Raw genomic sequence first — 25,900 nt, forward strand, 5'->3', positions numbered from 1 at the left:
CAAAGATTATGTTCCCTTCAAGACCTCAGTGAAAAATATCATTAAAGGATAACAAACAAGGTAAAGGTTCTTAACACCTTTGTCCCCAACAAACCTGGTAGATAGAATATACATTGTTATTCACAGTCCATTTCTGTGGGATGCTATGTCTGAAAAGTCCTCCCAAAGGATTCGGACGGCATTCCATGAGCCCATCCTTTGAAACTCAAACCATTTCTCTCAGTGCTCCTTTGCCAGGCACAGGGAAATAGGGGTTAGGATTAGAGAATTAGGAGAAATAATAAAGAAGTGATACAAATTCCACTTTTGATCATAATGGAGTAAGAGGGATATATGTATCCTCTCATTTCAAACAACAAAAAATGTTGTACACACGATTAAGTAAGAGTTCACAAACACTGGTCAACGAGTAGTCCATGGCTGTGACCTCTGAGGACCATCCTAGCTTCTGCCTGAGGACAGTCTCCAGGGAAGAGAAGGCGAACCCAAACAGAGCCAGGCAGTGTATCTGAGTTGGAAGATGGAGTTCTCAAGTGGGTGAGGTCAAGTGACTACAATCTGTGGGTCAGCAACATGCCTGGTAGACAGAATGACCAGGGCTATGGGTGCAGCCTGTGACTTGGGTTAAGTCACCCTGTTGATTGCTTAACTACGTACTGTATTTCCCCATGTATAAGACACACCTTAATTTTGGGGCCCGAAATTTGAAAAAAAATGTATTACATAAAGTTATTGAACTCAAGTGTTATTCATCATAAATTTCATACAACTCCTCATCACTGTCAAAGCTCCCAACCATTAGCTTGTCCTCATCTATGTCTGATGAAGAAGCACTGTCTTCATACATTGCCTCGTTTTCAGTTCCATCTATGGTCTTTGAAATGCCACACTTCTTAAATGACTTGACAACGATCTACAACCACTGTATAAGACGCTACCAGTTTTTAGACCCCGAATATTTTGGAAAAGGGTGCATCTTATATAAGGGGGAAATACGGTAATCTAACCAACAACTTGAAAACAAAAGCAAAATAACTTCTTAAATAAAATTCAGAAACCATGTTTTCTTTCCTGACAAAATGACAGGAGAGCAAATAGTTTTCCATGAGCTTGGTTATGGACGCAGGCCAGAGGGATGGGGGTGCGTAACCGACCTGTACCAGGAGATGGTAGGCTCAGGCGAGCCCGAGGCCCTGCAGGACAATGTCATCTCCTCTCCTCTCTCGGCAGTGGCATTAAAGGATTTCTGCGGCATTGTGATTGCTGGAGGCACTGAAAAATAGATGAATGCAGATGAAACAGAGATGACAAACATGTCGCCCACACCGCTGGGACTCCTTTACAACTACTTTTTGTTGTTGTTCATGTTAAGCTTTAAAACGTGATAGTTACCATCTATACTTACATCAATGGGACTGACTTAGCTGCGCAAATGACTTTAAGATCACTGAGCTGCCTTGTAATATCCAGTAATTAGAGAATTCTCCCTAATGCTACTTTACTATTTTTAATCTATCAAACTAGAGTAAACAATAGATGTATTAGCAAAAATATATATACACTTTTATAAAATGTTGCTCACAAAAAGACAATGCCACCCTGACTTACAGCAATGCTGAGATCTACTTGGCACATAAATGAATTTCCTATTTGTGTTCTCATCGGTATATGTGATTCTCTCAGCAATCATTCACAGCTTCAAGACAAGGCTTTCGAATTAGGTGTCAAACCCTAATGTTCTTTCTGATTAACGGCATTTAATTTCTTTAAACAACGATAGAACATTTTATGAAGAGAAACTGCTCGAGCCATAGAGGGTGTGCAATAGATTTTCAGGAACAATTCAATTCAATTTTAAAATTAAGCTTCCCCAATTTCTAACTAATTACATTGCAAAAACTGTATATGCTGCACATTTTGGACATGTTGAAACTGTTACTAAAATGCACTGTTTGCAATAAACAAATCAATGCCATCCATAATAGGAACTGAATTCCAAAGTACAGCATACATTTTGATTTAATGTATACTATGGTTTTCAATTGAATATGACAAATGATGGCCCCGAAATTAATTATTCTAATATATTTATTTTTTACATATACTAAACACCATTACCAGACAGGCATTTACAAGTGTGATTATAATTAAATATCTCTACAGTAGTTCTCAGGTCAGCTTTGATGCTGCATTATTGCCCTCGATAGTGGGGAGATAAACTGATCTGTATCTTAGTAATTAAGCACAATAAATCAAGTTTCTGCCCTTTTGAATTTAGATACAAGGGGCATGATCTGACCTGCTGTCTCTAAAGTAACATGATAATTACTAGTATTATAATAGGATAGACTTCTTTTCAGATATTAACTCTGCATTTTAAGTACATTGAAATTTGACCTTCTGTATACTGTTTTGTTTTGTTTTTTCTCTCGTAATTATGAAAAAATAACATGCTAATCAAAATGTATTGCTTTTCATTTGGTTATTATGAATGGAGTTGCAAGAACAGTATGACTAATTTTTACTACAGAAATAAAGATTTTAATCCATTAGATAATTATAATGAAAATGAACTCTTTAATAGAAATTCTAAAGTATTTGTGCGCATCGAAACACCCCCCCAAAGGAGAATCACATGCTCCCGGACGCGTCCTGTTAATGTTACTAACCCAGACAAGTTATTTACTCTTCATCATAATTTTATTTTCTATAAAGTGATCTGCACATGCTGGATGAATATCTGTAAGAATTGAGAAATCTTAGTGTTTAAGTTTTAAGATACATTGACTTTCCTAATGATATAGGTGTTCGATTAGTAGATTAGTAGAATATTAATATTGCATATTTACATATTTGCACAGCATTTTGAAGAGTAATATTAGAACTATTCTGAAGAACAACAGCATTAAAATATTCACTATTCTGACACCACGACATTCAGGGAGATTTTACCTACTATTTTTATGTATATTACCTCATTGGTTCTGATTTTGCTATTGAGTTGGATTAAATAATTTTAAAAGGGATTGCAATTATGATTTCATCCAAATTTATTTTTTCTCATAAGTCCCACATCTACTCTATTTTAACTTTCGAAAAATACTTTCATTTTCAGATTTGACTATATCTGAAACATCCACTTTTAATAACTTTACAAAGATTTATATTCTGTATATGTTAAGTAGTCAATACTTTCTGGTAAATTTGTTTTCGGTTTTTAGTTTCAAGAAACATGAGGCTGTTTAGGGAAGTAGCTCCCTAATTCTCACTTATATGGAGGCTTTGGTCCACCTTCACGTTATAATCTGCCTCACTGGCTGCTTAAGGCACCAAAATACCACACTAATTTGACAGCTTGATTCCCTTTCATCAACAATGTCATCCAACTATTCCATATGTCTTCTGTGTCTTACAGTCTTCTCTACCCACTTTCCTTCAACTATTTCTCAAAAGATGAAGAACAGGGTACTGACCATGGATTATTCAAGTCATTCAGTTTAAACAGCACAAATAATTCCTCCAAATTTATTCAGGATAAGAATAACAAACCCCCTCTACCACTGTCAGAACAGGTACTCTTTTGTCATTCATCAATTATTCAGATTTGGCCTAAATATATATATATATATATATATATATATATATATATATATATATATATATACACACACACACACACACACAGAAATTCACATGTAGATCCTCCATCTGGCAGAGAACTTCTAAACTTAAGACTCCTTTTTTTTTTCTTGTTTACCTTTCTTTATTCTGATTTTTCAGTCATTGTGACACTTAGAAATTAACAAAAGGGAGGATTTGGGACCCTGGCAGAATAGGAAATGCCAGGGACCTGTCTGCCACCTGGACAGCAGCTGCACTGGTAGGATGTGTTTGATGTAACGATCTTGGAAAGCTGGAGCCTATTAAAGGCTTGCAGTTTCCAGTGGAAGACATGGAGGGTAAATTGCAAGCAAGGTCTCAAAGAGTTATCTGTAATCTAGCCCATAGCACCATTAATCACAATACTTAAAAAACAGAAGCAGCTTAAAGGTCCATCAATGACAAGCAAATGTGTTTTATGCATAAAATGCAATATTATTGGACCACCAAGAAAAAAAAATCTGACATATACGAGGTATGATCAAACAATAGGGTGAATATTTAATTAAAAATTTATTACAGTAAATGACACACTATTAGTCCCCCTCAAAATACCTCCCCCCTCACATCGAACACCCTTATCCCACTGTTCTTGCCACTTTCTGAAGCAGTTTTGGAAGTCCTATTTCATGAGTGTCTTTAGTTGCGCTGTCGTGGCTTCCTCGATGCTCTGAATAATTTGACTTTGGGGAAGAGCCAGAAGTCGCACGGTGCCAGATCTGGTGAAAAGGTGGATGAGGACACGTGATAATGTTTTTCTTTGACAGAAACTGTTGTACCAGAAGCGATGTGTGACACAGTGCTGTCATGATAGAGGGTGAAGTAAAGACACTCATGAAAGAGGACTTCCAGAACTGTTTCGGAAAAGAGCAACAACAGTTGTAAGTGTGTTCAAAGTGAGGGGGAGTGTTTTGATGGGGTTAATGGCAATGTGTCTTTCACTGTAATAATTTTTTATTTAAACATTCACTGTATTTTTTTTATCACACCTTGTACTACAACACAGGCGGACCTTGAAGACATTATAACTGAAATAAATCAATCACAGAAAGACAAATACTCTATGATTCCATCTGGGTTGTTGGAAAAGTCATGACGCATGTTTGCAATCGATGGCACTAGTTCATTTTTGGAAGTACTAAAGTCATTCTCATCTATGTTATTGCTATGTCATTTGACAGCTGACAGTTCTAGCTTCATTCTAAAAAAAATTGAGCGATTTGGTTGAGTTTTGGAGATTTTACAACAAGATGAAGATGGAAGACTACCTGTGCATTTTTGCCATATTTTACTGTTTTACTTCCATAAAGGGAAGAACACGCGTCAAGCTTATGAAAAGTTGCATAACGTTTATGGTGACAATGGTCTACAAAAACTTCAGTGCCAACGATGGTTCATGAACTTCCATGCTGGTGATTTTGATCTCAATGACGCTCCTCAGTCAGGGAGGCCAACCGAGGTTGATGATGACAAAATAAAGGCATTGATTGAGTCAAACCCACATTACATGACACGAGAGATTGCAGAAACACTGAACATCCATCATTCAAGTGTTCACGACCACCTGAAGAAGCTGGGATATGGAAGCAAGCTCCATATTCGGGTTCCGCATGAATTCAAAGAAGTTCATTTGACGTTGACAGCACGTATAAACATCTGCAATCTGTTCATTAAATGTGAGGAAAAAGATCCTTTTTTGAAGTGGCTGATAACTGGTGATGAGAAGTGGATTGTTTACAACAATGTGGCGCACAAACGGTCTTGGTCCTGATGTGATGATTTGCCTCAAGCGACATTGAAAGCAGACATTCATCAGAGGAAGGTTATGCTCTCAGTGTGGTGGGATTTTAAAGGTGTCCTGCTTTTCAAGATCCTACCAAGAAACCAAACGATCAATTCGAATGTGCAGTGTCGGCAATTGGACAGTTTGAACAAATCCATCATCCAGAAACGTCCAGAGCTTAATTGTAAAGGAGTTGTGTTCCATCACGACAATGCGAGACCACACACAAGTCTGATCACCCATCAAACATTTTTGGAGCTTGGATGGGATGTGTTGCCACACCACCATACTCACCTGACCTTGCACCGTCAGACTTCCACTTGTTTCGCTCTCTTCAAAACTCCTTTTGTGGTATAAAGTTCAATTCAGATGAGGCTGTAAATCAGCACCTTGTTCAGTTTTTCACAAATAAAGACAGGTCCTTCTATGAACGAGGAATTATGAAGCTCATTGAAAGACGGCAAAAGGTAATCAAATAAAACGGGCAATATATCATTGATTGATCTTTGTTCTTTATATAAATAAATGGCCTTTGAAAAACACAGACAAAACATGTCATGACTTTTCTGACAACCCAATATTATGTACTTTGTCAAAATTATAGAGACAGAAAGTGAAACGATATTTGTTATGGATCAGTGGTGTGTGTTGGGGGTGGATGAGATAGGGAATTGTTGTTTAATCGGTATAGAATTTCAATTTTGAAGAAGGAAATTTATGAAGATAGGTGGTAGTGAGCCTTGCACAACATTATAAATGTATTTAATACCGGTAAATGTACATTCATATTGGTTAGGATGGTAAATTTTATGTAATGTGTGTTTTATCACACACATAGAAAAGGAAAGTCGCATAAACTACCTCAGTCCCTGACCAAGAGAATAGATGGACCAGGTTAACACTAACGTGCTTTGCATTTTTAGCATTCTATATTGCTATTCTGTGTGTACATAGAAAATGATTTAATTTCTTTACTCAGGTCTTTCCATGCCTTCATCTTAATCATTTGATCATTTGAATGTTACTTTCCAATGGTCATGACTGATGTCGATGATATTGCATGTGCATTGGTTTTTCTTTGTTTTATTTTTTCTTTGTTTGTTTTGCCCTTCACTACCTCATTGACTATTATATCATCTAACACCTCTCAATTTTCATTAATATTGGTTTTGGATACTTTCAATACTTCTTCATTACATATTTATGAGGATGATCAATTTAAAGTGTTATTTAATAGGAGTGAGGTTTGTTTTAGAACTCAAAACACATACAAAGTATAACAAATACAAAATATCAAACAGTTGATATAATAAAAGTGAAGTAACTATATAATTTCATTTTGAAAGAAAATCTAGCTTATGCCTTATAAACTAAATGCATATGTCAGTTTTTTTTTCAAATAAATGTAGTTAGTAGTTTTCAATTTTGAGCATCAGTATACGAGTACGTCGCATGATTGTCTTGGTAGAGAACATAATCAACATGTTTTTATGTACTTGAAAAAGAATCAGTAACTAATTGGCAGGCATTTTACATACATTTGTTCTTAATTTGTGAATACAGTAGAGCAGTAACATAATTACAATTATGTGTTGAGCACTGAGTTTTAAAATGAAATCTATTTGAAGAAAATAGTAAGAGTTTTACTTTATACCATCAGATTAAAAGATAGCAAGGATCAAATTGGCCCATTATATTGCTGTAAAACTACATTCAAGGGAAAATTTCAATAGGCATCTTAATATCCATTCTAATATGAAACGCATCAAATATTCAGGCAAATAAACATTGCCTTCAGTGGACAAGTACCAAAGCGAAGAGGAAATGTTACCTGAAGCTTTGCCGCTTTATCATCATGTATGCTTTTCTGTATTTTCCAAGTTTTTGCCAAATAAATCTCATTTTTATGTTCTTTTAATCTGACTTTTAAAATAGATCATACTCACAGGTTCAAAAATAAAATGATAGAAAAAGATAGACTCAGAATTCTTGACCTCACCCCTTTTCTCATTAATCACTTTGTAATTACATGTGCTTCTTTAGGCAAATATTAACACGTTTTTTCTGTTTCCTTCTTCATTTTACAAACTATATCCTTTTCTGTACCATGGTTGTTTTCCCAAATTATTAATATTTGTAAGGAATATATCCATGTTATATATAGAGAACTTTCTCACTCTTATTCAAATCACACAGGCTTCTACCCTTCTGGTAAACACTGCACATGTGTTAAGTCATCTGTAGATGGACAGATATTTATCTATTACAATCCTTATTTACTCACTCAATGATGCACTTAATTATCCTGAAGTAAAACTGATGTCAAAGAGTAAGTGAATACATAATTTTGACCAAAGAGGACTAAATCAGATATTTCAAATTCCCCCTAGTCGTCATTATACAATGTTTTATTGCAACTATGTATTATTTTTATAACTACAAAAAATATAAATGAAAAAATAAGAAAATAAAACAAAAATTCAAAGAAATAATTTTCACATACTTTCCTAAGGCAAATCCATAACTGAATGTCTAAAAGCATTATAACAAAATAATAATAATAATAATAATAATAATAATAATAATAATAATACTTATTAAAGAAAAGCCAAGAGAAAAATTATAGTTGGAGGCAAGGGAAAAACTACTTTTACTTTTTTTTTGTTTCCACAATAAACGGTAATAATTAAATAAAAGGCCAAACTTAATATGGAAGATCCCTCAGATCAAAAACAAGCAAATAAAAAGCCTGAAGGTGCTGAACTTCTTGAGGGATAATCTCACCGCTAAGCTTGGTCATTTTTATGCCTTTCAGGGTATATTCTCTGATTAACAATATTCTGTAGCAGAAATCCTCAAAGCATGTTTCAAGGACCCCAGGGGTCTCCAATACCCATTCAAGAGGTTTATGAAAGCACCCCTTTTCCAACCACATATCTCTGTGAGGATGGATTTTCTCCTCCAAAAGGTAAATTATTGGATTGTGCTAATGGAGGGAAAGTTCAATAATCTCCTTATCTAAAAGAATCCTTTTTAGGTTCAAAATTATTTCAGAAAAGATTGACTGCCGAATCAGGTGTGAGAATCTGCCTGTCTTCTGTTAAGGCAGTTGTTTAGAGAAACGGACAAATATAAAAAGAGGAAGCCACTCTTTCACTATTTTTTTTCAAATTATAATTACTTTCATAAATTGTTATTTAGGTTAGCATGTTTGTTATTATTTTTGACAAATTAATAAACTAACATTTAAAATTTTAAATGTATTAACCAAATATTTAAAAACTACTAAGTTGCAATGTTTAATATGATATAGATAGATAGATATAGATATAGATATTTATCTCTCTATCTATCTATCTATCATCTATCTCACATAAACAAAATGTTTGGAGATTCTCAATAATTTTATGTGTAAATAGTTCCTAAGGCACAAAGTTTTCAGATCAACTGGGTTACAAAATGAGGATGGATACAATTTGGTAATTCAAATTAGCATATAAAACATCATATAAAACTGCCAAGAAAAATCATTTAAAATAGAAGTGTATAGTGTATGTTTAAAATAAATCAAAATGTAAAAGGTTTCAGAACATATCCCGAGAGAGAAAGTAATGATGGCTTTTGAGAAATTCTAGATAAATTATCTGTTGGCAAGTGTGGTGAGTTGGAAGATGCTAAGACTGATAAATGAAAAAGACAAGGCAAGTCAGGAGTACACAATAGGCTTTACTTGGGTTGTATAAGAGAATAAATTCCTCGTGGAAAGAGACCTTCCAGAGACAAAGTGTTAGTGTGAGGAAGGCGGGGAGGCGGCACCTAGAAGGGAGGAGAGCAACGGAACCCCCGGAAAAGAGGGAAATTCAACAGGGGTGGGGGCTTATACATTTAGGTCAGGGGTCGGCAAACTGCGGCTCGCGAGCCACATGCCCCTCTTTGGGTACGTTCTGTCTCAAAAGTTTGCTGACCCCTGGAAGAGCCAATCCTGTCCCTTATAACAATTTAAAAATTATTCGAGAGCCATGAGTATATTTTTACAGAATCACCATTATGTGAATAATGTCCTTTAAAAATTTTATAAACAAAACTATGATAGTTTTATTTTCATTTTTAATTTTACTTCAGAGCGTGCGGCTCATGAACCGCAGTTTGCTGACACCTGGCGGCTTTTCCATCTCAAAAGTTTGCCGACCCCTGGGTTAGATGATGTCACTCAGAAGCATAGCATGGAGTCTCTCAGTTGGAGAACCCCAAAAGGAGCAGGGGCTTCGGGTCTTGCATAGACCAGAGTTTGTCTTATCTATGGCTAGTAAAGCGTGGGTGCAGTTATGCAGGGCGGGGAAAGAAATCTGATTCTAATTGATTCAAAATATGCTTATTTTGACTGTATTTCAAACAACTGTATGTGTAAATTTTTTTAATTTGGAGCTAATGAGATTTTGAGATAATGGCCCCAGCTTGCTGTGAAGGAGAAAAAAAACATAAGGACCAGTATACGCGGGCGCCCTTTCGCTCATTTATATAACGTGAATGAAGGTAATAGTTTAAGGTATTGGATATGCTGGAGTGAAAGAGTTCTCTTGATATTAAAAACTGGTTAGTTTACTATAATATCTGAATAGATAACAGAACAAATCATTAAAAGATCATGTAGCTTATAATTTTGGGAAACTACTATTGCACGGCTTTTGAAAAAACACATACTTTGTAACATCCACGTACTTTTGATCTGTGTAGACTATCAGAAGGAAAACAGAGTCAGAGCCTCTGTTATTTTCTCCCGGGAAGTCATGTAATTTCATCCCATTAACTAAGTTAGACAGGCGTGGTTTTACAAACACTACTGTCCCAAGTCAATAAGTAGCCTGAGATTACCCTGACATGTGAGCTAAATTTTCAGAGGGACACTGGAATGATACATTGAATATTAATCAGAAGTGAACTGATGTAAAACATTTCAGTTAGTACTTTTAGTAATTCCTTTAAGTTAAAACCAAACCAAACCAAACCAAACCACTGATCATACACCTGTCAACGGGTTTAAAAAATAGTATTGCAGAGTTCCAGTTCTGGATACATTAGTCATCCTACTACATCCTGTCTGTTTCACTTAATTCATCTATACTATTATGGCCAGAACACATGAATAATCTGTTTGAGAACTCTGAAATGTAAATAGTAGCAGACATTGCTACTAGAAAAATATCCGAATTTGAAATGCTACAAGATGATCTGTGAAAGAACCATTTTTTTTTTTCCTTCACAATCCTTGTCCTGAACTGCCCAAAAGCCAGAAGTGAGAATCAACATGGCCTGAGTGAGGTCTAAAGAAGCCTCTAGTTCAGGCTCAAGGGCCAGGAAAGGCGTCCCCTGGCAATGATGATGGCGGCAGGGGGGAGCCTGCAGGTGCTTCATTCTGAGAGAGGGGGTTCTTCCTAGTCAATCAGAAGAGGTGTGGTCCCAAGAGGGCAAGACAAACTCCCATTACTTTTCTCCTTATCTTTCCTCCAGCCAGTTGGCCCTGAAGGAGGGCATACTTGCAATAGAGAATGGGTCAATAAAACCCCAGTTTATTGGCTAGAGCCCTGAAAACTGGAGATTCAAAGAATAGATAGGAAAGTATGGGAGAGGTCATAGAATAAGAAAAGCTTGGGAATGCAACAGCATCGAGTTATTTATCAAATCTGGAGCTCAGCCATGAGATGTGCGTGTGTGAATCTGATCTTAAACAGTTTGAAGACTTTGAATCGAATTAAGATATAGACCACCACACTGGGTCTGGAACGGCCATTGGTACACGTGCAAAACAGATCTGAAACACTGCAAAGGATCTGAAAAGGAAAGTGATTTCAGAATCTACAAACCACAGAATAATCGCAATATGTGGCCTGCATTTAAACAAATTTATTGTCTGCGGAAATAAAAATATCACCAATCTCTATAGGACTGAAATAAAACCCAGAGTCCCATAATGTAAAATTCAAAATCCAGGATATAATCCAAAAGTTTTGTAAGCAACTCTCAAACTACCACACTAAAAAAAAAAAAAATTCAATTAGAAGATGGGCAAAGACGTGAAGAGACATTTCACTGAAGAGGATACACAAATGAGAAATGAGCACATTGAAAAATGTTCACTATCATTAGCCATGGAGTAGTGACTTTCAGAAGAAATGCAAATTAAAACCACTAAAGTTCTATTATACACTTATTATGTATAAAATTAAATGCAAAAGATATCAAAAACATCAAATGCTGGTGACAATGAAGAACAACTTAAACTCATACATAATAGATGAAAATTCGAATTTATACAGCCATTGTGGAAAATGCTTCAGCAGTTTCTTATGAAGTTAAACATATATTTACTTTATGTCCTTGCCATCCTATTCCTAGGTATTTACCCTAAATCAATGAATTTAAGCTCACACAAGGAATAGCATACACACAAGTTTACAGCAGCTCTATTCATAACTGCAAAAAGTGGCTACACGTAACAGGTTGGATAATTCTCAGGGCATTATGCTGAATGAATTAAGGCATTCTCAAAAGGTTACAGGATAGATGATTCCATTTACATGGCATTGTTGAAGAGAGAAAGCTTACAGTGACAGGAAAAGCAGTGGTGGTGTCTGGGGCTTAGAGGTTGTATGAAGGAGTGACTTCAAAGGGAAAACAAAAGAGTGTTTGGGGTGATGGAACAATTCTGTATACTGATTGTGGTAGTGGTTACAGGAGTCTATACATTCATTAAAGTTCATAGAAGTATACAAGAAAAATGTTTTTAAAAACGTGAATTGTACTGTAGGTTAATTTAAAAACAAACTTATACAAACTTTAAAAAAAATTACATCATTTGAGGTTTTGTTTTTAGTTATGTCTTATAACAATTATCCACCAGATTCAATAAGCAGATGCACTAAAACAGTCCACAACTCTTGGAGAAGTTAGTTCCTGATTGTTCTAAAGCAGAAAGATGTCAGAAATTTCCCTGTCTGAGGGACGCTCAACTCATGATCACAGAGTGTTTCTACTTCAGTTCATAAAACTCCTTTCCTATCTTTAACTCATCGCCCTGATCTTCCCACTGTATTCTAAAAAAAACTTTCACTTCTTGCTGCTTGTTTTGTATCTCTCATGAACTGTAGATTCCACTGCTTCTATATTCTCAACGATTCTGAGATACCTAGACTATTCCCTGCTTTTTAGTGCATTGCTTTAGTTCTTTCAAAATGGCTTTGTAATGCCCTGCTGTCAATAACCCAGTGTTCAAAGTTGGAGTTCAATTAAGTTTATGAATTAATAAAAATAAATGAATTTAATTGCCAAAAGAACTGTGTGGGTAAAATAAGCAGACAATAAAACATACATACATACAAATATATATATATATATATATATATATATATATATATGTATATTATATTGAAAATTATATTGAATTTAATATAGAATGGGAGGCTGAAATATTTTGAGGTCAGAATTTAGGCATAAGTAAGCAACATCCCATTAAATAAAACATATTGCTACAATACAGTACTCAAATCCTTAGAATAATGGTTATGATTTTGTTCACCACACTGAAATAGATATGTAAAAATGTGAGCTCCAGCCAAGCTGTAGCAACAGATAGCCAATTTATCCTACCACTTAAAACAGCTAAGACATCAGACATGTGTTACAAAAGAACAGTTTTCAAGATACTGTCAATCAGTCAACAAGATGAGTCAACAGTGATCCCTGAGATAGAGAGGAAAGGAGGTGAGGCCTATTACTGCCCCAGCTTACTAGCTAGGGTTTTTAAGCTGTAGCACAGGGAGGAGGAGCCCAGTTGAGTCTACAAGTCTCCCTGAAGGGAGGAGGCAGGGCTGGCAGTTTGGGGAAGCCGGTTGGCTGTGTGTAGAGGGGGGTGCCAGACAGGAGAGGTGCACAGCGCGGGCTTCCGGAGATCAGCAGTGAGCTCCCTTGGACTTCACATGAGTACTGAGGAATATATCCGAGAAGGGAAACAACTGAGGCCAGGGGAAGAAATTCCCAAATTAGACGGAACAATTTCAAAGCTCGAGTAGAGCAAAAGACAGTTTCCATTCCCACAAGCCAGAATAATAATAATTAAAAACAACAAACAAACAACAAACAAAACTCATCATGCATGTCAAATAGAGCACTTAGAAAGATATTACCTTAGAAGTGGGGCAAAATAAGCTCTGGAGGACTCTGATCCCACCTAACAAAGCTTAAAGGCATGAACTGAAAGGATTAAACTGTTTCCAAGTAACTTTTCTGCATTCCTGGACGTACGAATTTAAAGGAAAACAAAAAAATATTCAGCACATTACAGTGATAAAATCCACAACATCTGGCATCCAAATTAAAATTACTAAACATGCAAAGAAGCAAGGAATATGAGACATGATGAGGAAAAAAATACAATCAACCAAAACTGGCCCAATAGTGACACGTATATTATAAGTAGTAGACAAGAACTTTAAAGCAGTTATTCTAACTGTATTCCGTATGTTCAAGAATCTAAAAGAAAAACTGGTCCTGTGAAAGACTTAGAAGATATCTAAAAATTCAAATTAGAAGACATTTAAACAATCAAATTTCTACATATTAATACTACATTGTCTGAAATGATAATTATACAAGATAGAATTAATAGCAGATTAAACAATTACAGGACAAAAGATGACTGAACTTGAACTTATATCAACAGAGATTATCCAAAAAGTAAGACAGGAAGAAAAAAAAGCTAAAAAGAATGAACAGAACATCTGAAAACTCTGGAATAATTTCAAGTTGCCTAATAATATGTATACTTGTATGTGAAGTTGGAGTCCCAAAGGAGTGTGGGACAGAAAACAATACTCGTATGTGAAGATCAAACATTTCCACATTTTTTAAGCAGTATAATCCGAATTTGTCGACAAAACCCAAATGCAAAAAGGATAATGAAAAAATTACACTGAGGTATATTGTATCCAAAGTCATATTAAGAGCTAATTGACAATTTCAAGGAAACAAAAACAAAACCATATATTGTGAAGTTGCACTAGGCAGAATACATCCCGCCTAACCTGCAAAAATGTCAATGCCCTAAACCCAGTCACCTATATATATTAAGTTATATGGCAAAAAGGATTTTTTAGATACAATTATCATATGCATTAAAATGGAAGAGTATCTTATGTTATTCAGGTAAGACCAATCACGGCAGCCATGAAAAACAAGAGTTCCGGCTGGAAAAATCAGCAGAAGGAGATGCAGCAAAAGGGGATGGACATAAGAAATATTGCAAATATGAGAATTATTTCCGGCACGGTTTCTGGCACCGGAGGAAGAGGCACAGAGGGAGGCTCTCCAAGTTAAGTGCAGCCTCCTCCTACTGAAGGCCAGCAAGGAAACAAGACCTGAGCCCTACAGCAGGGAGATGGATTCTACCAACAGCCTGAAGGATATTAGGAGAGTTTCCTTCCCAGCCTGCAGCAAGGTGCACAAGCCTGCTGACATCTCACTTTTATATTATGTTATAAAAGTAATTGTAGTAGTAATATATTTCTATAACACCCTAAGCAGATCCCAGCTGAGCCTGATTTGATTTCTCACCTACAGAATCTGAGAAATATTACATTTGTGTTGTCTCATGCCACCAAATTTGTGGTAAGTCGTTGCCATAGAAATAGAAAATACAAGATTTATAATTTGTGTAGATATAAACTGTATGATGACAATGGCATAAAGGCTGGAAGAAGGTATTGTTATTCAGTGTGTGAAAGGGTATATCATCAATTGAAGGAAGATTATGAAATAATATAGCAGTGAGCTATAGTGAATGAGACAAGATAGAAAATTAATTGACTGATAAAAAATACATCAAAAATCTAAAGAAGGAATACACAGAAGAAAAGGGGAGCAAAGAACCTATAAGACAAAGAGAAAACAAATAGCAAGATTTAAATCCACTACATCAATAAGATACTTAATGTAAATTGTGTAAACATTTTGATACAAAAGGCAGGGAATGTCAGAATTGATTAAAAAAAAAGGGGGGCGATCTTACTAAATACTGCCTTCAAGAAACAATTAGGTTAAAATTAAAAGGAAGGAAAAAATCATGCAAACACTAATTGAGAGAAAGCTGAATTAGCTATACCGACATCAGTCAGAATAGGTTTCAGAGCAAGAATTACCCAGGGTAAATGGGATCATTTCCTAACGATAAAGAAGTCAATTCATCAAGAGGACATAACAACTCTAAACTTTTCTGCATATAATAACAGAGTTTCAAAACTCATGAAGCAGAAACTAATAGAATTGCAAGGAAAAATAGACTATTTAATATAATATTTAATTTAATTTAATGTAAAATATATCAAACCTATACTTTTATTAGATATTAAGCAGCCCTCTTGCAATAACTGATAGAGAAAGTAGACAAGAAGCAAAAAAAAAAAAAACGAATAGAGAAAACTTGATCAACATTATCAACTGACTCTCACTGAATTGATGATTCCCAAAACTCCAGCCAGGCCAGCAGATTACACATTCTGCTCTAGTGTACATGGAATACAGTTGAAAAAATCTAAATCAAAGAAAGAGTCTTCTCTGACAACATTAGAACCAGATTAAAAATTAAGACAGAATTGAGATTTGAAAAATTCCCATACTATTGAAAACGAAATAATACAATAGACAAATAAGATATCAAAGGGACACTGCAAAATATTTTGAACTGAATGACAAAGTATACACAGTATATCAAACGTTGTGAAAGAAATTAAAGCAGGGGATTCTTAAGCATGAAATATATACATTAGAAAAGAAGAAAGGCTTCAAATCAGTGTCTTCAGCTTTAACTTCAAGAAAATGTAAAAATATCAAATTAAACCCAAAATAAGCAAGAAAAGATAAAATGAGAAAGATCAGATCAGAAATCCTTAAAATAGAAAAAAGGAAAACAACAAAAAAGGAATGAAACCGAATCTGTTTCTTTGACAGACCAATATACACTGATAAAACTCTAGTCGCACAGATAAGTACAAAGCAAGTAAGGAACACGGGAGAGAGTGCGACAGCATGGGAGGCAGACAAAGACAATACAAATTGCCAGTGATGGAAATGAGAAAATCAGCATGATTACTGATTCTAAAGTTATTAGCAAGATAATAAGGAGATATTGTAAACAATTTTATGCAATAAAGTCAGCAACTTAGATGAAATTAACAGATTCCTTGAAAGACACAACTACAAAATTTCACTTACAAGGAAGTATTATAGATGACCTGAATAAACATTTACCTATTAAAAGACTGAAATAGTAGTTCAAAATCTTCCCACATTGTAAACTCCAGACCCAGGCGGCTTTAATGATGAGTTCTAAATATTTAATGAAAAAAATAATTCAACTTAAGTAGAAATTCTCCCAAAGGAAGTTCTTTTCAGCTCATTCAATGAGGCCAATAAGACTCTGATACCAAAATCAGACAAACACAAGCTGCAGACAAAAATCCCTTAAGAAAACAGATGCAACATTTCTTAACAAAACTTTAGGACATTAAATCCACCAGTATATAAAGTAATAACAAATCATGTCCAAGTAGGAATACAAGGTTGGTCAATATTCAGAAATTAAACAATGTATTTCACCAAATTAATGAATTAAAAATATGAACCATACTATCACCTCAGTAGATTCTGAAAAAAAATCCAAAATTGATTTGAAAGAATCCAAAATGAATTCTTGATAAAATCTCCTACTAGTATTCTCAACCTGATAAAGAACCCTCTAAAAAGCATACAGTGAATAACATATATGTTGTTTAAAGAATGACTATTTTCCCCCAAATTAGAGTCAAGGCAAGGATAGTAGTACTTGCATCATTTCTATTCAACTCTGTCCTGGAGGGTCTAGCCAGTACAATGCAGCAAAGAGAGATACAGGAATCAAGATTGGAAAGTAAGTAAAACTTTACTCACAGGTGACATGATTTATCTATGTAGAGGATCCTATGTAACCTGACAACACAAGTTACTGTACCTGATAATCAAATTTAGTAATGTTTTAGAATCCAGCATGAATACAGTTAAGTGCTCACTTAACACCATTGCTAGGTTCTGCGGCTTGAAGTGAAACGATATGATGTATATAACAAAACCAATTTTACTACGGGCTAATTGATCTAAACAAGAGTTACCTTCCTACAGCATCTCCTCCACGTTATAATGAAACAACGTTGAATGATTCGACATTATTTGAGGACCTGCCATTTACAAAAATTTTGGGTAACAACAGTCACAAAAAAAAGAATTTAAAATTAAAAGATAATGTGGTTTACAACAGCATCAAAACATACAAAATATGTAGAGACAAATCTGAATAAAGCTTTGTTATAGCTATACACAAAACGTTAGAACACTACTGAGTGCAATTAAAGAATGCTTAAATATATAGAGATATGTATTGTATTCATGTAACACAAGGATTGATATTGTCAAGAAGATAATTCTCCTCAAAGTGATCTATAGCTTCAACATAATTCTAATCAAAATTATGACTGTGTGTGTGTATGTGTGCATATATGTATGTAAAAATTGATAGGTTGATTTTAAAATTAATATAGAAGTGAAAAGAATATAGATATTGTATTTTGAAACTTTTGAAAAAGGACAAAACTGGAGAACTACAAAATATTATCCCAACTTATAATAAAGCTATATATAGCAAACAAGGGAGTTTGAGATTTGTGCCAACAGGCAAATAAATGGAACAGAGTCCCTAAGGCATATATTATTAATTTATTTTAAATCATGGAAAGGCAAATCAATTAACAAAGTATAGTCTTTTCAGTCAATGATGTTGATACAAATAGGTATCTACATGCAAAAAACGGATGACCAACACATCACACCACATACAGAAATTAAATCAAAATTACTGATAGACATAAACACAAACCCCCAAATTGTACAACTTCTAGAAGAAAACATTGGAGAAAATCTTACTGTATGTATCTTAGACAACATTTTCTTAGATTTTACACAATAAACACAATTTATTAAAAAATAAAGAAAATCGAACCTCATCAAAACATTTGCTCCCTAAAAAAACAGTGTTTAAAAAAAATGAAAAGACAAACCACAGATTGGGTGGAAATATTTCTGAATGCTATGTCTTATAAATAAATTGTATAAATAAAGAATTTTGAAATCTCAATAAGAAAACAACCCATTAAAATGAATTAAAGTTGTAAAAACACATTTTACAAAAAAAAAAAAAGGGGGTGGTAAACAAACATAAGAAAAGCTGCTCAACACCCTTTGTCATTAAACAAATGCAAATTAAATCCTCAATGTGAAACCATTAAATACTTATTAAAATATTTAAATGTGAAGATCTGACCCTATGGAATTTTAATGAGGATGTGGAGCAGCTGGAATGCCCATACATTGCTTTTAGGAATGTACAATAGTACAACCATTTTCCAAAACAATTTGACAAGTTTTCTTGTTTGTTTATTTTTTAGTTTTTTAAGCTAAACATATACCTACTACAAGATCTAGCCATATCTCTCACAGACATTTATTTATCCAACAGAAATAAAAACATATGTCCATACAAATATTCATATACAAATGTTTATAGGAACTGTATTGTAAGCCAAAACTTGAAACGTCCTAAATTGTCATTTGGGTGAATGGATAGCAAATTATGAAGTGATCCTAAAGTTGAATATTACTAAGCATTAAAAAGAAATCTTGTGTTATTACATGGGACGACATGGATGAATCTCAAAATAACTTTGCTGAGTGAAAGAAAAGTGAAAGAGGTCACTTAACAGGGACTGTATTCTGTATGATTAATTTTATATAAATTCTCGAAATTTCTGGGTAATGGATATGTTCACATTTAGTTTCTTGATTATGCTGACTGTTTAACAGCAAACATATATTTTTTTTCTACATATTCTATTTAAATATATACGTTATTGTATACTGCATACAACTCAATAAAACTGTTAATATCCATGCACAACAACTGGAATTGGATTAGCAGATCGGTGATATAAGGGGAGGAAATGCCCTCAGGTAAGAGTAAAATAGTTTGGATTATTTAACCTAAAGGGGAAAAAAAAGTTATGTAGTAATAATTATCAAAAACAAAATCTCTTTTGGTGATTGGAGTAATGACACATTTGTACAAAATAACTAAAAACTGAAGCACCCATTCCAAAAGTTATTGACTGCCTTCTGCATGCAAAACTCCAAGGTATTCCTTGAAGCGATAAAATAATTACCTTTGTTCTTGAATCATTAATAGTCTGGTCTGTGAGATAAGTTCACACATAAATAGGTCATCTCAAATCAGTGCGGAAGTTACACTGATAGATAACAGTGATGGAATTGGATTACAGCTCAGCTGGAAAAGTTCTGAAATATCTCTGGGGATACCTGGAGGTCTGTTAATTGACTTTCAACAAAGACAAAGATGTTGGAATTTATGATGTACCAGAAACTCCCCAACTATCCCCAAAGTCATGTTTTGCACGGATAGTCTGCACCTGGACTAACCAATTTGCAAAGCCTACTTGGATGACTCAGGGGGCCCCCACTGGGAGTTTCTTAGAGATTTCTCCCATATCTTGGTGGTTCATGCTGAAGACACAGAACCTTCCTTGTGTGAATAGGAGCCTAGAGAGTCTTGCACATGCAATTGTCTCCGGAAGGCCCGATACTAGCCTGCAAACTTTCCCTCTTTCTGCACAAATGTGTAAAATCAAACCTTTACATGAGCACACTCTGTGGAATCTGGTGAGCTCTTTCAAATACAGTAATTCCTTGGTTTGTGAGCATAATTCGTTCCAGAAACAAACTGCTTGTATTGCAAGACATCACTTGTTAACCACATTAAAATGTATTAGAAATGTTTGCTTGTATTGCGGAACACTCACAAACCAAGTTACTTGCAATCCAAGGTTTTACTGTACCTAACTTTAGAAAATGTTACAGAGATGTTCCCAGTGCTATGAGAGATCTCATGGAAGGAAACAGTGTAACAAGGTAGGTGAAATTAAGAAAATATTCCTAAAAATGAGGATTGAACTAAGCCTTAGAAATGGAAATTAACCTGGTCTAAAACGAGAGTAAGAAAACCGTATTTTAGATAGAGACTGCACAGCCTTTCAACTCAGTAAAACTAAGTATACCTGCAGAAAAGAGGGAAACCATATTGTACTTTAAAATATAATCTACTGCTTTTACTTACAACTGGGTATTTATTTAATGTGAATCTAACTAAAATTAAATTCTCTCTGCTTCTTAACCATTTTCACTGTTAAAAATATACATGCCCTTGATAACTACACTTTTATTAAAATACATCAGATATTAAGGAAACAAAAAAAATGAAGGCAAGAGATAGTGGTCATAAGTAACTTGCAGTGTGAATAAGATACTGACATGGCTTCCTAAATTATCCTTTAGTGTAGCACATTTTGAAAAACAAAACTCATGAACATCTCTACAGAGTAACTTAGCCATGAATTGTGCTGAATGTCATTCACGTGAACACATGCCAGATGGTAGCTTCAATGTACCTTTTATTTTACCAATTGATTCTATGAAAAAAAAAATAGTACATTATTGGAAGTATCTTGTGGCCCACTATAGATTTCTTGCATTTTTACTGTAGTTGTGTTACAAACAGTAGGGTTCACTTCTGTACATATCAACCAAATGTTAGATAAAAAAAATACAAAGACCTGGCTGGCCGAGTGGCGCATTGGTTAACAGCTGGCTTGGGATGCCAGCTCTGAGCGGCAGGGCCCCAGTTTGGATCCCACATTAGGGCCAGTGATGCTGCGCCCTCTACAGCTAAGATGGTGAACAAAGCTCGACCTGGAGCTGGGCTGCCCTGAGTCGCCGGCAATGGCGTAGGCTGCAGCCCCTGCTGCAGTGGGCTGCCATAAGCTACCGTGAGTGGCTGCCATGAACTACCATGAGTGGCTGGCAGCTGACATGAGCTGCCAAGCGTTGCTGTGAGCAGCCGTCCAGAGGCTGGCAACCGATCTGCCTCACCTGGGAAGAGCGCAATGATGGTGCCAACTTGAGCCAGTGAAGCAACATCCTCCACAACTAGACTGAAGAACAAAAGGACAGCAACTTGTCTGTTCCCCTCCCCCAATTCCCCAATAAAATCTTAAACAAACAAACACAAAAAATACAAAGACCAATTTCTACATGACCAGCCATGTTTCCACATGTCCAGGGAGAGCACCACCCAGGAGATAGGGGAGTTCAGTTAGAGATCTGATTCAAACCAGGAGAAAATTCTGCCTTCTCTTTGAATCAAGGATTAAAAGAACTATGTTGTAAAATAAATACATACTTTTCTACAGCCTTTCAAATAGAACATTATGCCACAGTTAGCGTAAGTAGGAAATTCTGGGTAAAAAAGAGAAATAAAGATTGAAGAAAAGGTAAGAAACTATATTAACTATTCACATCAATTATTTATCTTGAGGAGAAAGATGCACCAAGATCTTTGTAGGTAATCTCTCTCTGTCTCTCTCTATCTATCATCTATCTATCAAGTTTTCTATTATCTGAAAATTTCTAAATTACTGATTGGCCAAGAGTTAAGGAAAAAATATGTTTTTTGACACATGGTTATTTATTGACCCTTTGGTCAATTATATATTGTATATTATGTTCTAAATTACAAATTCTTCCACAATTTGTAATTATTAAACTGACTTAAAATGTCTCTGTATTGTTGTAAATTGTATGATTGGCATATAACAGGCTAGTTCACTTTATATTTTTATATATGCTTTATATTATATAACATTGCATAAAATTTAAAGAAAAATTCTGACTTTTCATTTTTTCAATAACAAAGTTATTTTTCCTAGTTTTCTTAACTTTAAGAAATGGCTAGGCGGGCTGGCCGAGTGACTCAGTTGGTTAACGGCTTGCTCAAGAGTGCAAGCTCTGAATAACAGGGTAGCCGGTTCGATTCCCACATGGGCCAGTGAGCTGTGCCTGAGCTGAGCTGTCGCTGAGCTTCCAACAGGTGGCAGGGTGGCTTAGCTGGTGAGAGCAAGTGGTCCTAACAACAAAGGCTGCCTGGTTGAGACGGTGGGCTATGCCCACCCACAACTAAAGACTGAACTCGGCACCTTGAGCTGAGTTGCCACCAGGGTGGCTCAGGGGATAGAGCGAGCGCTCTTAACAACAAGGCTGCCAGTTCGACTCCAGCACAGGATAGTGGCTATGCCCACTTGCAACTAATTGAACATACCACCTTGAGGTGAGTGGCATGACTGGACTTGGAGCTGAGCTAGCTGCGCCCTCCACAACTAAGACAGAAGGACAACAACTTGGCTGTTCCCCTCACCTAACCCCCCTATAAAACCTTAAAGGAAAAAAGAAAAAAAAAAGTGAAAGAAATGGCTAGAAATTGGTATGGACACAAAATCACTGCCTGAGTATCACACAGTAATAAAGTGCACTACGCAGTCACATACCAATTTGCACAAATATCTCAGGCCAAGTCATGACTGTTGAATTTAATGTTAAAAAAAAGGCTAAAGACAAAATTGCTTTAAAATTACACTACTAGATGTTTTTATCCACTCTCAATTGTTCCTGCTTCCATTACCTCAAGTTTGAACTGGCAGTTAGTAGATCAATGTTCACAAATTTATAAAAGATTTAGAAAATAATGAATCATTATACTTTAAAAGAACATTTTATAAAAATAACTCTATATTGGCTATATTTTACCCTATCTTTTACCCTATCTTTCATCAATATGGACATTTTCTGAGTAGTTTGGAGAGGATTTTATTTAACTAAAGGCTGGGAACCAGATGGTGGGGGGTGGGCCTACATTAAAACAAGAGAAATGATTTTGGTCCTCTTTTAAAGACTGTACCCACGATTTATGTGTGTGTGTGTGTGTGTGTGTGTGTGTGTGTGTGTGTATAGTATAATTAACCAGGAAAACAAAACAAAACAGTTCAAGAATTTGTAGAAAAGATGGCTTGCCAGTTCAGCAAATATATAATAATAAAATAATAAGTAATAATAATAAAATCAAGGCAAAAACTGAGAGATTAATGAAATGTAAAGAAAGGTTCAGGCATTTTGGAAAGCTTACCTTAAGATCCAATAAAGCATGCATAAGCACATAAAAAGTGGAAAATATTTGAGAAATATCAAGGGCACATTAATATTTGCTAGGTGAGGGAAGTCAGATGATTGGAAATATAATATCAAAGTCATGTGTCAAGATTTCTCTCTAATTGCCAACCAGACACACTTGTGAATTCATCCATATCCTCATCCATTTTTCCTTCATTTCCTCCATGCTCAGCAAAACAGACATTCTCCTTAAGCTCAAGGTAAATGTTGCTTACAAATGTCCTAAACTCTGAGCACTGTCTCTACCCGCTAATTCAACTTTGTAATGTTTCCCGTTTAATAGTTGATTCCAGCAGGCTGCGGTAACAGGTGTTGGACCTTTAGTGCCTGCACTCTTTCATTAATTTCCATGTACCTTTATTCTTCAAATCATTACAGTCTGAATTTTAACCAGGCAACACAAACGATACCGTTTACCCTATTGTGTGTCTCTTGAACCCTTGTAATCGCTGACTTCGGCAGCTATATTTAGGTCCATGTCTTATCGATCACTTCTGCTTCCATTTGCTACACTAGGAGCTTACAGCCCACACTTGAAGTCTTCACATTTCCCTGATGGCTCTCGCCTCTGTATACACATGTAACATGAAGGCTTTGCTTCAAATACCACTTGATTATACACAGTCCTCTTCATTTCTTTGTCTTTTGGCCCAGGCCCAATTCTCTCTTCCTTGAACTCATTTCCTCTCCTTGACTCCACCCTTCTGCAAAGTCCCTTGCTCTCTAGTTTCCCTGACCTTCAATGTCTGATCATCTTTGTCTCAGAGAAGAAAGTCCATCTTCCTCCATGACCTGGCCCTGCCTGCTTTCCACCTAAGCCTTAAGCCAACTAACACCACCATCACTTCCTCCCCAAATATTCCATTTCAGTAACAGTTAAGCTGTTAGATCTCTTTTTATATCCTACACCCTTCGCATTGGCAAATGCTGTTCTGTCTGCAGTATGTATCCCCTCTGTCTATTCTACTAAATAACTCTTTTCATCAATAGATTTATCCCAAATGGCAAATAAGTCTGTTCTTGAGCCATAGCAGGCGCCCCTTCTTATTATAAAATAGCCTGTGGAAAATCTATACAAATTGCACCGATTATAGGCTATATTATTCAGCTACCCTAAAAACAATAAGGGACTTTAGTAAAATTGATTAAGTTACTAAGCTAAAACTGTAAGTGCCTTGAGGGAAACGATGCTGTATTGGCCTGTTAGTGTTCGGAGCATAACACAGTGTGAAAAACATAGCCAAGATTTCGCATGCACCTGTTGAGTGAATATGCAAATGCATTATAAATTAATATTGAAAGTACAGTCAAAAAGCTTCAGGTGAATTTTCCCATTTTTTGATGAAATGATAAAAACAATTCATAAGAATTGGTGAAAAGTAAGGTTTTAAGATGTCTAAGTCACGCTCAGGGTAGTGATTTCAGAAGCACCCCTATGTCAGAGAGTGTGTTTATTGCTTAAGTAGAAAAAAGCAACTGTCATTGCATTTGTCTGCTTTTCTGTGAAAATAAACGACTAAAATTTCAGGGTTTCAAAAAACGTGCTTTCTTTTTATTTATGTTATGTGTCTGTGCCTGCACATCAACTGTGCTCTTGTCCATGTGTCGTCAGCATGGTGGCCAAGGTAAAGGAGGAGTTCCTATTTGGATCATGTTAGTTTCATGATGGAAGGAAAGAGCAAGGCCAGAAGCACGTGATTCTTCCTGAGGCTTGATTTCCGCCATAGTGTATATTATGTCGGCTTATACGCTGTTGGCAGGAGCAAGTCACATCATCCACTGGTTAGGGATGCGTATTCCTCCCACGGGAAGCACCGCACTTCCATGGCTATGGGCAGTGACGTATAACCTCTTCAAGGGAAGCAATATAGATATTAGTGAAAAACTATACCTCGGCATTGAGAAATATAGTGAGAAAGTGATAGAGAGTGTTAAAAATAAAAACTAAACATTTAGTATCGCTGGTGCTACAGAGGAAACTAGCGAGGATATCTTTCAACTAATTGTTGAAAAATAGAGTCTACATTAGAAAAAAAAATGTGAGGGAGAAGTTTGCACAAAATCCTGGCTTCTTCCAGAGTCGGGATTTGGCAAGGAAGAGGAAAATGTGAAGGAACAGTGAACTGGAGCACTGGTCAGGACCTCAGTAGACTTGAGGGAGAAGAAGATGAACAAAAGAAGTCTGGAAGCAAGTCCAAATTAGTTAGGAAAAAAATCAGTGGCAATTAAGAAAGAGGAGTTATAAGTTGGGAA

At 35.6% G+C, this 25,900-nt stretch overlaps 1 protein-coding gene across 1 annotated transcript in view; it reads right to left on the reverse strand.

The window, feature by feature from the left end:
- LOC109375393 (neural cell adhesion molecule 2) overlaps positions 1-25,900 on the reverse strand; it is a gene marked incomplete at its 3' end in the record, with an annotated part of 398,480 nt that overhangs the window by 73,622 nt on the left and 298,958 nt on the right. The window contains exon 6 of the mRNA XM_019630775.1: positions 1,155-1,272. Coding sequence (XP_019486320.1) covers positions 1,155-1,272 — 118 coding nt within the window. The remainder of the gene's footprint in view (positions 1-1,154; positions 1,273-25,900) is intronic.

The sequence above is a fragment of the Hipposideros armiger genome, unplaced genomic scaffold (genome assembly GCF_001890085.2).
Source record: "Hipposideros armiger isolate ML-2016 unplaced genomic scaffold, ASM189008v1 scaffold_942, whole genome shotgun sequence".
Lineage (NCBI taxonomy): Eukaryota > Metazoa > Chordata > Mammalia > Chiroptera > Hipposideridae > Hipposideros > Hipposideros armiger.